At 36.5% G+C, this 16,083-nt stretch overlaps 1 protein-coding gene across 1 annotated transcript in view; it reads right to left on the bottom strand.

Moving 5' to 3' along the window:
* The window catches only part of LOC123682802 (WD repeat-containing protein 81), a 34,806-nt gene extending 18,740 nt beyond the window's left edge, over positions 1-16,066 (bottom strand). Inside the window, exons 1-4 of the mRNA XM_045621594.1 lie at positions 15,720-16,066; positions 6,458-7,885; positions 5,464-5,648; positions 679-2,514 (exon numbers count right to left, since the gene is read on the bottom strand). Of these exons, the coding sequence (XP_045477550.1) occupies positions 679-2,514; positions 5,464-5,648; positions 6,458-7,885; positions 15,720-15,820 (3,550 nt within the window). The 5' untranslated portion in view covers positions 15,821-16,066. The remainder of the gene's footprint in view (positions 1-678; positions 2,515-5,463; positions 5,649-6,457; positions 7,886-15,719) is intronic.
* Positions 16,067-16,083: the final 17 nt, after the last annotated feature.

The raw sequence follows: 16,083 nt of genomic DNA on the forward strand, positions 1-16,083 counted from the left end.
AACCACTGGATTATCTAAACACATACATATATGAAACCGGACATACTATGAAGTTCTCAGAGGCTAGGTGCTTAAGATCTGAGCGAAATAAATATAAACGAGAGTTTTTGGAGGCGGTTGAAATCATGAGCCATGAAACAAATTTAAATATCTATTCAAATTTTAATGGTATCAATTCCATTCATTGCAACATCCTTCAATTGATTAATATGAGTCAAATTAGATGATTATGCATTACAGATGATTCCCTCACTATAAAACGCCTTATGATTCCTCATTTTGTGACGTCACTCGTCCTCTGTTGTCATTCCTCTCTGTGTCTCTTGTCTTTGTGCTTTTTCTATGTTTTTAACCTTTGACATTATTCGTTCATATGTCTTTTAAGATTTCACTAGTTGTTTAATTCTGTTGTTAAGATTGAGAAAAGTATAGTTATTCCTTGCAAGTTACATATTGTATATGGACATTGAAGTAATTTTAACATTTAAGACTCACATTGATGTAAGTTCTGCTGTATTGATTTCTGTGTGTTTTTTACAAATTTATGTAATTTTCAGTAGCCTTGAAGAAGGACAAGTTATTGTCCGAAAGCTTGGCAGAAGCAATAAAGAGCTAAAATTGTTTCAAGTTTGACTACATACCCGATAACCTTTCTGTTTCAAAATGTTTAAAATTTACCTATATTTATATTCAGTTCCTCCAAACTTCTAAGATGATCTATGTTCTCTGAAAGGGACGCATCTAAAGCCTCTTCGGCCGCTGAATGGTTAAACGGAAGATCCGACGAAACATTCAACTCCAAATGCTCTATCAACGATTTCAACTGTTTCTCCGAAGTTTTATCTTCTTCGAAATCGAAGATTTCAGGTTCGTGCGTCTCTTTCTGAGGCGAAACATTCGGCTTACTCGACATGCTAAAACTGGAATCGTCACTCGGTGAGGTCTCGCTCACTTCCGCGTCCATGTTCTTCAAGTGAGAGGTCTTCTTCAGGATCTTCTCGTGATGAGAATGTAGCACAAAATCTACTTTCTCGTAGTCCTTATACCCGCCTATGGCCTCTACTATAGGCGCCACGAAATTATCCAAGAAGCACTTCAGTCCCAACCTCACCATAAGTCTCAACAGAAAGCTGTGATGGTACAATTTGGCGATTCTTCCGTGGTAAGGTACGGTGTATTCGCTTGGTTCGTTCTCGTAAAGTTTCAGAACGGAATCCAGTAGCGTTTTAGCAGTTTTCTGCGGTCCCATAACCTTGGAAATCGGGTCGAACAGATACCAAGCAGCAAGAACCGAAGTGGGCGGATCTTCGATCAATTGCTTCACGTAGGGCAAAATGATGTTGACAACTTCAACGTCGGTTGTGGTGTTGAGATCCTCGAAGATCTCAGTGATCAGTTTCACGCACGTTTTTACTTTGCATTCGGCGATGTTCTGTATGAACAAGATTTTGGTCCTCTCCAAGTTTTCATAGCTAGAACAGGCGGTGCCGTCACAATCGAAGTGGTACAAAACGTTCAATTCTTTGGAGACGTTGTCCAAGTTCTTCAGGATCGACAGTAATCTGTAGAGTGTGGGGAAATGTTCGGAGAACGGAATGTTGAAATTGATCAGAGGTTCTAGCAGGAAATGGGCGTTTGGACTTGGCAACCCAAACTCTGTAACGACTGGGTAGGAAAAATTCCTGAAATCCTCCGTGCCTGATTGCAACAGCAAGTTGGCTATGTACTTGACGCACAGTGGCATCTCAGACTCGCAACTCTTCAACACGGAAATGCAGGCTTTCAACCTTTCTTTGAACGTCAATTTTTGTTTGTTGATGCTCAAAGCTTGCATTCTTTTATGCAAGAATATCTCTACTATCAAACAACCGAGTACTTGGAGCTCTTTCACGCGATGTTTGGATATAATCTCGACGTAATTACAAAACACCGCGTTTTCGTTCTTTTTACTTGCAGTCTTTTGTCTACCCATGCAAGGATAAATGCCGCACCTATCTATAGGAAAATTCATCCTGGCCGAATTCATCTGGAACGGTTCCGAAAAGATGAAATTCGTGAAGGAATTCTGTACGGTCGAATCTTCAGAGACCAGGATGTTCTGGTTTTCTTCGGGATCTTGTGGCGGTATCATCCTCTTGGTTGATTCTGGATGAAAAGTTCGAGAGAAGAATACATGTCTTTTCTCGAGAAGATCAAGTGCTAGCTCTGGCTTATAATCTTTCGGCAAAACGATGCTATCGTTTTTAACTGCGTTAGATTGAACTTTGGATTTGGAGGAAACGTGAGAGCTGAAGGTGGGAATTTTGGGGCCCACACTTGAGCTTCTCGAAGGACTCTTTGTCGATTTGTGGTCTATATCTTCGTTCAGTGAGGTCCTACTTTGTGAGAGGTATCTAGTGAATCCTAGGGATGACCTGGTATTGATTACGCTCGGGACGTCTTCTATAGATTCATCCTCTTCGTTCTTGGAGGATGCTCCTGAGCCAAAGGAAGAATGACTGCGATCTCTGGTTCCTAAAAATATTCATAAGTTAATTGTGTTACCCACCGAATTAAAAGATAAAAAATAAGTCAATCAAGTCAAATATACTTTTTCTGCTTGGCCTCCACCAAAAAGACCATCCATCAAGTCTCTCAAAACTGCTAAGTACTAAATTATACAGAGTTTTCCAATAAGAGGTTTCATTTCAAATAGCCGCTATTACTTTCGAAGTTGTTACCTTTTGACATTTGATAATTATAACTACGCCATTACTATAAATGTAATGCTTCCACGAAGCATTGAAATTGTTGAAATTCACTATAAAAATGGTGAAAATTTTACAGTCACAGTTCGCAGAACTAAAGCCCTTTTGGGTCATAGACAGGTTAGTGATTAGAATAAGTGAGAATATTACTGCTGTAGAACGTAGTGTTGTCAAAAAGCCAGGCTTGTTAATTCCTCGTCGATCTTGTGAATTAGACATTTTATTTTTAATATTTTTTTTAAACCTTTTTAACAAGACCTTTGTGCCACAAAATCAATGAAACAACCATAATTTTACAAGAAAAGTTTCCTGACCGTGTTATTTCTCGAAAAGGTGATCACAATATATATCACAATATTTTGTATACAGGTTACCTGTGAAAGAGTATTTTTTGAGTTAAAAATAATCAAGAATCGTCTTAGGTCTAGTTCAAGCCAAAACCTTATTTCTATCCTAGTTTTTATGAATATGGAAAGAGATTTATTTTCTGACTTGGACAAAGATGACATAATTAATGTCATGGGCAGGAGTTGTGAAGAACTTACCAAAGACTGAAAGGATAGTTAGTAAAATCATCAATTACTCAACTAGCACTGTGCTAAGAATTTGTTTTGTATTTATATTGTTCACAACAGTAGTCATTTTGACCTACTTCATATAATGATTTATTTTATACTTTTATTTCATTATTATTTTAGGCCCTATTTTACTTTTTAGTATCAATATACCAATTATTGGCCACCAAGACCTTGAGAGTTTAGACCTTTAGATTTTTTCCTTGGACCAATGTGAAAGGTAATGAAGATGTATGCCAATACGCCACAACCGATTCAAGGCCTTAAAAATGAAATTCGTGAAGTTATCGAGGAAATGCAGCCGCAAATGTGGCAGTCATTTGGCTGATATCGTTAATGACATAACTTCTTTACGATGAAATATAACGGGTGTTTTTTTTTCGAGGTATATAACTTTAAGTTGGCATTACTGTTCAAGATGGCGACCGATTTAACAGCTATCAAGTGATTTATTCTCAGTTTGGTTTGGCAATTCATCATGAATAGACTCACGTCTGAACAACGCTTGCAAATAGTGCAATTTTATTTCGAAAATAATGGTTCTGTGCGGAGTACCTACGTATCGCGCACTACGTCCATTTTATTTTGTTTAGCGATGAAGCGCACTTCTGATTGAATGGCTACGTCAACAAACAAAACTAATCCTCAAGTGTATGTCGAAACACCGTTACATCCAGAAAAAAGGACTGTTTGATGCGCTTTATGGGCTGGTGGAATCATTGGTCCGTACTTCTTCAAAAACGATGATGGCCAGAACGTTACAGTCAATGGTGATCGGTATAGAGCCATGATTACTAACTTTTTCATTCCTGAATTGAACAACCATGATGTCCAGGAGCTATGGTTCCAACAAGACGGTGCAACATGTCACACAGCTCGTGCCACAATCGATTTATTGAAAGACACGTTTGGTGACCGCCTAATTTCACGTTTTGGACCTATGAATTGGCCTCCAAGATCTTGTGATTTAACACCGCTAGACTACTTTCTGTGGGGCTATGTGAAGTCATTGGTCTATGCGGATAAGCCACAAACCCTTGACCATTTGGAAGACAACATTCGCCGTGTTATTGCCGATATACGGCCACAAATGTTGGAAAAAGTCATCGAAAATTGGACGTCCAGATTGGACTACATCCGAGCCAGCCATGACGGTCATATGCCAGAAATCATATTTAAGATGTAATGCCACAAGATTATCTTGCGGATAAATAAAATTCATGTCAATCGAATAATCCATCGTTGTTTTATTGCAATTTAAAGTTCTATAGCTCTTAAAAAAAACACCCTTCACATCCACTGATTTCTCTCAAAATACACTCCTTTTTTTAATATCAAAATGAAACCTCTTATTGAAAAACGTTCAAGTTTAGGGAGTATATTACGAAGCGAATGAGCAGATGAGTTTGCAATTATCGGTAATCGCATAATTTCAAAATTTAGTTGAATCAGGAACTTTCCACTACTGCTAATACTATGTTAGATATTCCGCTATAGGTTCTTTTGTTAACCTTTATGAACATTATTTCCATACCAAAAACTAGCCATCTCCCTTCCATCAATTATTAATATTCTATAGAGAATACTACCACGTTACATTCTCGTGATCTGTCAATATTTATCCAGAGGAGGAAAGACAAAAATAATGTGCAGTGTTGCCAGAACGATTGAATGATCAGTAGAAGTTAGGAATATTACAATAGTTCCAACTTTAGTCTAAAGGAAGTTTACCTTCTTTTTATAAATGCTCACAAAATTAGAGATTTGCTTTGTTTGTGATAATTTCTTGTAGAATTTTTTTAAGAATATGTTCAAGTATCAGTGATTGGTAAAGATGCCATATCATCAATTCTTCTGCGAAAAACGAAAAGTTATCAAAATTATTTTTTGCATTCACAAATTAAAAACACTAAAATACTGCATTGTAAACTATTGTTTGAAGAAATTATGTGGAAATCCCATAAAAACCGGTAATTTGTATGAAAATATATCTCTAATTTCTTTTCGAACTGAACAGTCACGTGTGGTGGTGTTCTTTTTTGAGATAAATACTGTCGTAGATGTATATCAAGGGGATCCAATTCAATAGTATAAAAATCTTGAAACTCTTCTCCATTTATAGGATCGGGACTAGTACTCACTTTGTCTTGGAATTTTCTGGATACTATTTTTGGTTGGAAAAACTGTTAAAGCTTGAGCTATCGAATACCTAGGCGGATGTGGATAATTGAACAGCTGTACTATTCCAGATTTGGTTAAATTCGTATGTTCGTCTGCCAGATGAAGGCACACATTTTTGGCTTTTATCGCAGCATTCCCTGATAGCCTGAAATAAACCAACAATGATTCAATAAGATTTTATTAAAACTTGACAACAACCCTACTAAAAATATAAATATTCTACAACAGATTCGTGTTATTCTCAAATTTCAACATTTTCAGATAAATTAGTTTTCACTGAACAATTATGAAACAGTAACATTTGCAATTGCAGTTCGGCCTATACCTAAGCATTGACTAAATGGGATGATATATATATATGTTGTCACATCCTTCAAATGTAACTTACCTATAATAATATCTTGCATCATTGAGGTAGGCTAGGTATAATCATAGTATAAGGAAAGGATAGTAAGCCAGTGTAGTGCTTTTTTCGATTTTGTTGATGTTGAGCGCCATCTAGTTGTACTCACGTTTTACTCGAATTTTACTGTCAAAAATTGGTCCGTAAAGTGGAGCCCTTTGAAAAAAAATCGGTGTTATTTTGAAGAACTAAAATATTTGAAATAGAATGGTCAGAAGATTTCTATATTTTGATATTTTTTCTGCTCTGTAATAAGCATTTACGCCAGTGGCGTGTATTTGTGATAACTTAATAATAACATAAAAATTGTTGGCAATGTCATGCGACCCCTTTTCAACCATGCCACTGAATGAATTATCGTATTATTTCTGCGCCATCTATAGCTCATGATTCAGTGCCATCTATTATCGAGTTACTTCTCCAAATCCAAATCCAACTACAGTAGCGACCCCTTGTGACTATTTCCTTGCCGTCAAACGGCGGTTGGCTTACTATCCTTTCCTTATACTATGGTATAATCTTATAGAAAAAGGAAAAATAAATCAACTTACTTAAAGCCGAAAGTGAGATCAATCCAATGGTGCAGTCTCTCAGAGACATGTGAACTTTCCAATGCCTCTCGGTGCTTCTGTATAAAATCTTCGGGGCCCGCACACCAGGTAGGCACCTCGAGATCGTCCAAATCATCGTGTATACTCCGGAATATACTCGGGTCGGTGAAGAACTCTGGTATACACTCGTCCGGTGTCCATTTCTGCATTCTCTGAATGGAACTTGGGTATTCGGCTGGCACCCAATTCGTCCTAACATTCTTGCACAGCACGGCCTTCGGAGTACGTCTAGCCATATAAACATAATAGGTTATTTCGGAAAGAACATCAGACACGTGATGCGACACTTGCGTTTGGGACCCTTCAAAGGTAAGGTCCAATTGTTGATCTCCCTTGTTCAGGCGATATTTAGACTTCTTCAGATCCCTCCAATTCTTACCACAACGCGAGGAGAAGTCGGTGACCCATGGAAATACGTGATGGCAGTTTGGGTCCCCAACTCTTCTGCCTGATAAGTTATTCAACGCAGTAATATAGGTAAAGTTAGATATATCGCCGTTTATCCACAATTGGCACAACTTCTCCAATTTTTCATCACCAATTTGGACTCTGTCGTACGTACAGATTCCACAGTATTCACACTTTAGTTGGTAATTGAAGAAATGTCCATTCTTCAAGCAATCATATTGACCATCCTCTTTCAGTAAATCGACATGTGTGCTACGCACGTGCAAATTTGAGGTTATGTCAGGCATCACATATATCCATAAATCTTCAGTTAAATATATATCACTCAGAGAAATGTTTCCTACAGTCAAACTGCGGTCGTGAAGACCTTTCAAAACTTGAAGCAATTGGTAAATAATGAAAAGGGGTTTTGTGAAGCATTTTTCTAGAATTGCTGGACTAAAATTTATACAGTCGTTCAATGTATGATCAATGTAGGGAATATGAATAAGAAATATTGAATTTAGAGTTTCTATGCAGCATACTGACGGTAAAACATTCAGATTGACTTCAAACTCTTCAGATAGCTCAACGTTCAAATTAGTATCACAAATATTGACAATGGGACAGCCATATAATCTACAGATTGTATGTTTTAATGCGTCGTTATACTGCACCAATGATATCTGCTTTTCTTTGGTGATTTTATCATCGATAAGAAGTTTTTTTTTGGCACTTTTAGTTAAATTTCTATAGTTTGTTTGCGATATATATTGTAATAGTTGAACTAGGAACAAGGGTGACGTATTATTATCCACTTTTCGTATCCTTGGTAATGGCAGTACTTTTGCATCCCATTTTTTGAATACTCTGACCAATATTTGCTCCCAAAATATATTGTACTCCTCGTTGCTGGACCATATATCATGTTTATTGCACTTCTCAATGAATTCTATGAGTTTTGAATGCTTCACAAGGGATCTGCAAAAAAAAATGGTTACACTAAAAAAATTTTGACAGTTCTAACAACCAATCAAATTTTGTCATTTTGTTTCAAATGAAAGAATTTCACCCAATCATGTCAACATAACACTGATAAATTCAGTGCAATTATCAATCACTATGACAACACAATTGAGTTTGACAACTTCATTCCTAATAAATTTCAGAACGTCACGTTTTGGCAATGCGTATGTTAAGTATAACAAAGTATGAATGCGCTAATCAAATAAAAACTCCCAGAAAAACAACATACAGTCACAAATATATTCGGGGAATATTTATGGATTTTTGCTGCGAGAGAATATGAATTGAATGAACATAGGAATTTAGAAGAATTGACTTTGATACTAAAAGATTGGTCTTTCAATATAAAAAAGAAAGACTTAAAGAAATACAAAAAATCAACGATGAAGACAATGTGGAACGTTTTGTGCAAACTCTTGCAAAAAGTACTTCAATTAATATAACATTATGATTGACCCGTTTAACAATATAGTATTTAAATCAGCCCAAGATGCCCACGATGCTTTGGTAAAAATAATAATATTTATTGATTTCAACAATTACACCTAGTACATTCTATGTTTGAAAAGTGAAACAGGACAAAACAAAAATTTTAAGCATTGGATGAATTCCTGAATACTGTACGGTTCACATTTGATAACTTTTTTCAAAGAAAGATTTTTTATAAGCATTATAATCATTTATTAGTTTAAGTTCATGAGGCAAGGCATTATGGAGTCTGATGGCATTGTAGAATGCAGATCTTTCCATCAAAGTTGTTCGGTCATTCTCGCGACTCGGCTCAGCATGGGTCCCTTTTTCCTTTACTTCCTTAAGTTGGCGCTATACAAAGATTCAACCAATCAACAGCATCATTTCAAAATTTTCATTTCTTCTGTCAAAAGTAGTTTATTGTCGGATTAACCCCAAAACGATATTGACAAAAAGACGACGGCGACGTCCGCAGAACGATGAGGACTTGAGGAACGATGCGGCAATCAAGTGAAAAGGGACCAATACCATCAAAATCCAAGAAGGCTGATCCATTCGAAAGTCGCCACTTTAATCTTTAGGTTGTTCAAGAGTAAGTGAGCATACCTGTGTTTTAGACATCTTAGTTAAAAATGTCAAACTGTGCTAACATTTGAGTTCAGTAAGGTTTGTCAATTCTTCATGAATCGAAACAACACTTCTGATTTGTTGGAATTCACTTTAAAAAATAAATCTGTTCGAGAAGATCATAGAGCACTTCGTCCATTTTACGGTCTACATAATCGGCTCATTGAGAAAGTATATCATGCAGTTATCACACTAATTTTACTCTTCTTGGCTCAAAACAAGACTAAGAAATGTGCATACCGAAGGAAATATTGCTGCTGTTGCGCAAAGTTTGAAGAAGACGCCAAAATGTCGTTACGTCGCCGTTCTCAACTTGTTGACCTTTGGAAAAATTTTACTCAAGGATCTTATTACGTGCAACTTAAGCTCGAGCAAGAATTAAAGCCAAATGTCCATCGTTCAGTTCACTCCGCGTTTTTGCTGATTGGGCAAATTTGAAACTAGCCGAACATGAGCAATTTTACCGAAGAATTGTGTTCAGCGATAAAGCTCATTTCTGGGTAAATGGCTTCGTCAATAAGCAAAATTTCCGTTTATGGTGCAAAGATTCTCCTCAAGCCATTACATCCATTGGCATTTCTTAGTTCTAAATATTTATTATACTTATTTTAATAAACTTACAAACAGGGCAATGGGAAGATCGCAAACATTGGAATCTAGGCATCGGACAAAGTCGTCGCACTTTTCGAACCGATATACAGTGTGTCCGTAAAGTATGGAACAAATTCATTTTTAGCTAAACAGACCATTTTAAGAAATAATCCTGAAACAAGTCGATTTTTCATTTTAATTTACCTTCGAGTAATGACGTCACCGTCTTTTTTTTTTAAGAAACACCCCCATTTTGTCTCAATTTTCCGATTACTCTAGCTGAGCTGATTCCAAAAATGTATCACATGTTGATTCCAATTGGTACAGGGTGAACAAAATACAATAGTTTTGTGTGTGCTCATAAAGTAACAGACAAAAAATAGGCATTGGCTTTACAACTCACCAAGTAGCGGAATGGTTTATTGTATTGCTTGTAAATTGTTCTCCTCAGTATCAGTCCCCAGTCTACCATAGTAAAACACAGTTTTTTGGCAAAATTCAATTCAATTATTCAACATAGTTGCCTTCGAGGGCGATTACAGCGATTACAGCGATCTTCCAACTTTTCGATACCATTTATGTAGTACGATTTGTCTTTCGCTTCGAAATAGGCCACAGTTTCGGCGATTTCGTTCTTTTGAGGTCCGAGAACAGGAAAAAGTCGCTGGGGGCCAGATCTGGCAAATACGGTGGATGCAGAAGAAATTAGAAGCCCAAATCATGCCAATTTGCAATTGTTTTCATTGATTTGTGACACGGCGCATTGTCTTGATGAAACAGCACCTTTTTTTCTTCAAATGGGTCCGTTTTTTAACGATTTCATCCTTTAAACGATCTAATAACGCTATTTAATAATAGCAGTTAATGGTCTGGCCCTTTTGGGTGTACTCAATGACTATTATATCTTGCGCATCCCAGAATACTGATGCGATAACCTTGCCAGCTGACTTTTGTTTTTCCTCGCTTTGGATTCGGTTCATCGTGTGCAGTCCACTCAGCTGACTGTCGATTGGACTTCGGGGTGAAATGGAGGAGCCATGTTTCATCTTTTGTCACAGATCAACGCAAAAAGTCAGGGTAATGGCAATTTTTTTATTTTTTCGTCGGTGACAGCCCCTTTTGGGCGTCCACTGCTTTCGCCGTCTTCGGTGCTCATTTCACCAAGTTTAAACTTAGCATACCAATCAATGATGTTTGATTTTCCTGGTGGAAACCTCGAAAACTCTATGTATGTATTTTTTCCCTTCAAAAAGCAATATTTTATCAGCACACGAAATTTTTTTTTTTCATCTTTTCTCGAATAACAAAAGTAGCTACACTCACAAAGCAATATCTCACAAACTAATGGTCGGACTGCTGTCAAATTTTGACACGTATCGTTTGAAGGTTGGTACTAAATAAAAATCATATGGATTTAATACTAGCACCGCCATCTGTACAGGGTGGGCAAATTTCGATGTTTTAGCACTACAGCTTTTAAACCAGATGGGATAGACAAAATCTGATACCCACTTCTCGATCTCTTTTTCTGAGAAACTAAAAAGGGTAGTTTTCGTTTTTGGCCACCTTCTTTTGTTTTCGAGTTATAAGCGAAAATTGGAAAAATGGCGAAATCGAAAAACAGTTATATCTCCGCTAATACTGATGATAGAGCTCTGAAATTAAAACATTATACAGGCACTTTTTTACGTAGAATCCAGTGGCGTGCTCGTATTTTCAAAAGGGTTTTTAATTACGAAGCTATGACCCAAAGTTATGTTTTTTTAAATGGGAACACTAGATTTTTGTGCCATTTTCTGAAAGCTTAATTTTTCCTGATTTCAAAAATATATAACATCGTATGATTCGGATCCATATAAATAATAGAAAATGGCCAAAAACCTCTTTTCACCTAAGAGTCTCAATATTTCTATGGTTTCAACTGTTGATGAACACAGAAAAAATGAGCTTTCTATAACAAGAGCAGTGTCCTTCTGTCAATCTGATTATTTCTATGCTTTTCACTTATTTCTACAAAATTCGAATCTAGATATGTTTTATAAATTTTTTATCTAAAAATCGATTTGGAAATAACGGTGAAACCACAATATCGAATTTTTTCAATCGAAAGAGTTGTATTGAGATGCATGTATCAGGAGTACCAATCCATTTTAAACAGCATATGAAACAATGCATATCTGATTGAACTCAACATTTTAATTACGAAGGGACAAACAAGAAATAATATTTAACCTAATAATGACAACAATTGCACAATGCACAGTCGACACCTCTTCTCGATATTTCAATAGATGAATATTTGAAACTGTGTTCAAGCTACCTAGGAAACTTTTCCCAAGTTCGTTTATCTTTTCGAAACTATTTGTATAAAATAAATATAGATTCGAATTTTGTAGAAATGAGTGAAAAGCATAGAAATAATCAGATTGACGGAAGGACACTGCTCTTGTTATAGGAAGGCTCATCAACAGTTGAAACCATAGAAATATTGAGACTCTTAAGTAAAAAAAGGTTTTTGACCATTTTCTGTTATTTATTTTGATACGAATCATACGATGTTATATATTTTTGAAATAGGGAAAAATTAAGCTTTCAGAAAATGGCACAAAAATCTAGTGTTCCCATTTAAAAAAACATAACTTTGGGTCATAGCTTCGTAATTAAAAACCCTTTTGAAAATACGAGTACGCCACTGGATTCTACGTAAAAAAGTGCCTGTATAATGTTTTAATTTCAGAGGTCTATCATCAGTATTAGCGGAGATATAAATGTTTTTCGATATCGCCATTTTTCCAATTTTCGCTTATAACTCGAAAACAAAAGAAGGTGGCCAAAAACGAAAACAACCCTTTTAAGTTTCTCAGAAAAAGAGATCGAGAAGTGGGTATCAGATTTTGTCTATCTCTTCTGGTTCAAAAGTTGTAGTGCTAAAACATCGAAATTTGCCCACCCTGTACATCAGACCGGGGACTTTTCAACTAATAAACTAATAGACTAATAGAATCAAAATTTAAAACTGGAGTGAACGATTAGTCCAAAATTACACATTAAATTAATTAGATATGCACCATGAAAGTAAAAATCACAAGCAGTCTATGTTAACATGGTTTGCTAGGATTGTTAGTAAAGAAAGTAAGAACAACATTAACAAATGCAGCAGCATAATGCACCTTATATTTTATCCATTTAATTCATGGTTGTTCTATAACAACTTATTTCTGATTGATAAATTGTTTCGAAAGAAATTGTATAAGTAGAGGGGGCCCCGAATGTTTTCAAGTGTAGGACCGACTGTTTGGTTCTGGGAAGAACCGTTTGCCAAATTGGTCTGTCTGGACTTGTACGCACCATACTTTTTATGAGTTCGTATTTCCATTGTTGATGCATACCTTTTTATCCTTTTTATAATGAAATGAACATTCATTGATTTCTCGAAAAATATATGCGTTTATTTTCACTATAAAATGAAACGTTTCATTTAGAAAACCCTATATTTTAATAATTTTAATAATAAAAAAAGCAATTTGAAAAGTGGTCAATGATGAGACTGGTCGGAAATCCAAAGATAATTTTGATATTGCACTGAATATCGAAAATACTATCTGTTCTGACTCAAGCAAGATAGCTGAGGCTTTAAGTAATTAATTTTTTTAACCATCCTAGCTCTGAATCTTCATTATGGTGATGAGTTCTCAAAAACTATACTACTAGTTATATGCCTTTGCAGACCGTTCATTTCTTTTCGGTTTGTATATAGAACAAATTCATTCAACTGAAGAATACCCACTACAGTGACTTGATAAAATGGGCCTCATTATTATTATTATTTGAACTGGGATCGTTTTGGTTCGGTAAGCCTTCCGGGAACTGCGACCATGCAGATCTTTTGTTCTCTACCCTACTCATTCATAGAAACCCAGGGAGGTCGTCAATGACGTTAATAAAACTGATAACCTCCTTAGGGGCCTTGGCCGTTACCTCTCTGGTGTCCAGAACCGGCTTACCCATGGTTCTTAGTCCAGCCAGCTCCGGACACTTGCATATCAAGTGTTCGGCTGTTTCGCTTCCGATCCACAGAGCCTGCAAATCTCATCTGCTGACTTTCCCATATGGTACAAATAATTTTTGTACCAACAGTGCCCCGTCAGCAGTCCCACCATCACCCGAAGCTCTGCTCGCGACAGCTTCAAGAGCCTTTTGGCGTAGGTAGGTGAAATCTTCACGAATTTCTTTGCCTGAACAAGTCTAGGAGTGTTAGTCCAGTGGATTGTCCTGCTTTTCAACTCCCATAGCTGGACCGTAGCTTTATATTGGTCTTTTCCTAGCCCACTGAAAGGCTCAGGTCCAGCAGGTGTTAACCTTGATGCACTTTTTGCAAGTTCATCAGCTCTTTCATTGCCTTCAACCCCACAGTGCCCTGGTACCCATAGTAGAGTCACCTTATTTCCTCTGGCCAGTTACTTTATGGTGTTACGGCACTCCCAAGTCAGCAGAGACCCCTGGCAACACGATTCCAGGGATCTCAGTGTGGTTTGGCTGTCCGTGGTTATGTTGATATGCACCCCCTTGAGGTTCATTTTGAGACACTCCTGAGCGCATACATAAACAGCCATTATCTCGGTCTGTAGAATCGAGGGCTCACTTCCCAGGGCTTTAGAGATCCTCAGTTTAAGTCCATATATCCCAATGCCGGTGCCCTTCTCTGTTTTTGATCCATCTGTGAACCATATGGATGACTTTTTGTCCAGACGATTTACGAGAGTTATTGCACTAGGACGGTCATTTATAACCGTTTCAAAGGGCGTTTCAAAATCGTAGGTGGTTAGCATAACATCCAATGGTTTTGCGAGGAGGTTTGAATCTAATTGATTCAGTATCCTCATATCTCCAACCCAGTTCCCAGGAAGGAGCTTTCCATTAAGGGAAATTCTTATTGCTTCGAGCAGGCTACATTTCCTCACATGTAGGTGTAAGGGAGGCAAGTCTAGTATGACCTCCAGCGCTGCTGTGGGAGCTGTGCGCATAGCTCCTGTGACACCAATGCACGCCAGCCTTTGCAGTTTCTGCAACCGGCTACATGTATTGACCTCCTCGGTTTTTAGTCCACCATGCTAGAGATGCATAGGTGACGATAGGGCATACCACGGCTGTGTATAACCACAGTACCTAAAATGGGCCTTACATTTGGAATAAATCCCAAAAATCAGGTATACGCAAAATGTAAACAAAAAGTCGCCATATTTAGGCTCAGAAACCGGCAGCCAATCAAAAACGAGACCATTTGTGTCGCCACTGTGTTTTATAAAGTTAGTATGAATTTGCTCAGCCTTTGACACCCTCTCTTGGGATTGCAAAGAGTCGCTACTTGTTAATGACATGAGCAAGGAACTCAGATGAATATTTAATAAGTTCTTGAACTTTTTTATAACTTTGTAATTACGTCAACAACTTCGTCCTTAATATTGGAAAGTACTCAATATTTTCGTGATTAACGATCTGATCTAGTTGAGATTTTATGTGTTTCCATGCGTTTACGTGGAATAACCATTTGAAGCTTCATGCAAAATTTTTTTTTGATAGAGGATAAGGTACAGTAGTGTTTTAATATTATTCATCTTAATTTACTCAGATCTCTGTGGATCTAAACTCTAATGTCCTTGTGAGTTAAGAGAAATGGCTGTGTTCAGTGTAATTCTTCACTAAAGAGATAAATTATATCACAACTCCCAGTAGAAAATTTATTTCCTAATGAAAAAAAATTAAATCTGTAACTTCCCATTCACAAGAAAAGTTCTTTATCAACTTACTACAGTCCCTAATATTTTATATAATTCAAGGAATTCAAATGGCACATTTTTCAGTCATCAAATTTAATCACACATAAATTATATTGAAAAAGGTAGTGTATCAATTTAGATTATTCAAGGGATAACATCTAATGATTTCCACTAAAAAGTAATTCTCATAAGATTGCACGGTTCTTGGAATAAATTTTCTGATCTGATCAATTGTATTTTTTGTTTTTTCACTGCTTCACTTGATTCAGGGCTGGATTATACTCTCAGTAAATAAAATGGTTTTCAATAAGAAATATACTCACTTCAACCATGATTTATGTACACAGGCAACAAATCTATCATTTTTCAAAGTATTCTTCAAGTATTTCTTCGGTATCCCCAGCTCCTCAACTATATTATCCATGTTTTGATTGTGTAACTAGGTTTTGAAACCAGTATTAAAATACTGTGGATTTAATATATAAGACTTTAGATTAAATTCCATATCCTAATAAGACATTTATTCCAATTGACATATTTACATAACAAAAAGAATTTAACTCTTTGTTACTGATATGTTGGTTTCAATTGAGATGTTCAAAATTTTAAAAAACAGCAAATTTTTTGTATACAAATTTCTAAACATTGATAACATCAATGTAAACACATAACCCTACAACTAATTTG

Source organism: Harmonia axyridis, chromosome 6, assembly GCF_914767665.1.
Source record: "Harmonia axyridis chromosome 6, icHarAxyr1.1, whole genome shotgun sequence".
NCBI lineage: Eukaryota > Metazoa > Arthropoda > Insecta > Coleoptera > Coccinellidae > Harmonia > Harmonia axyridis.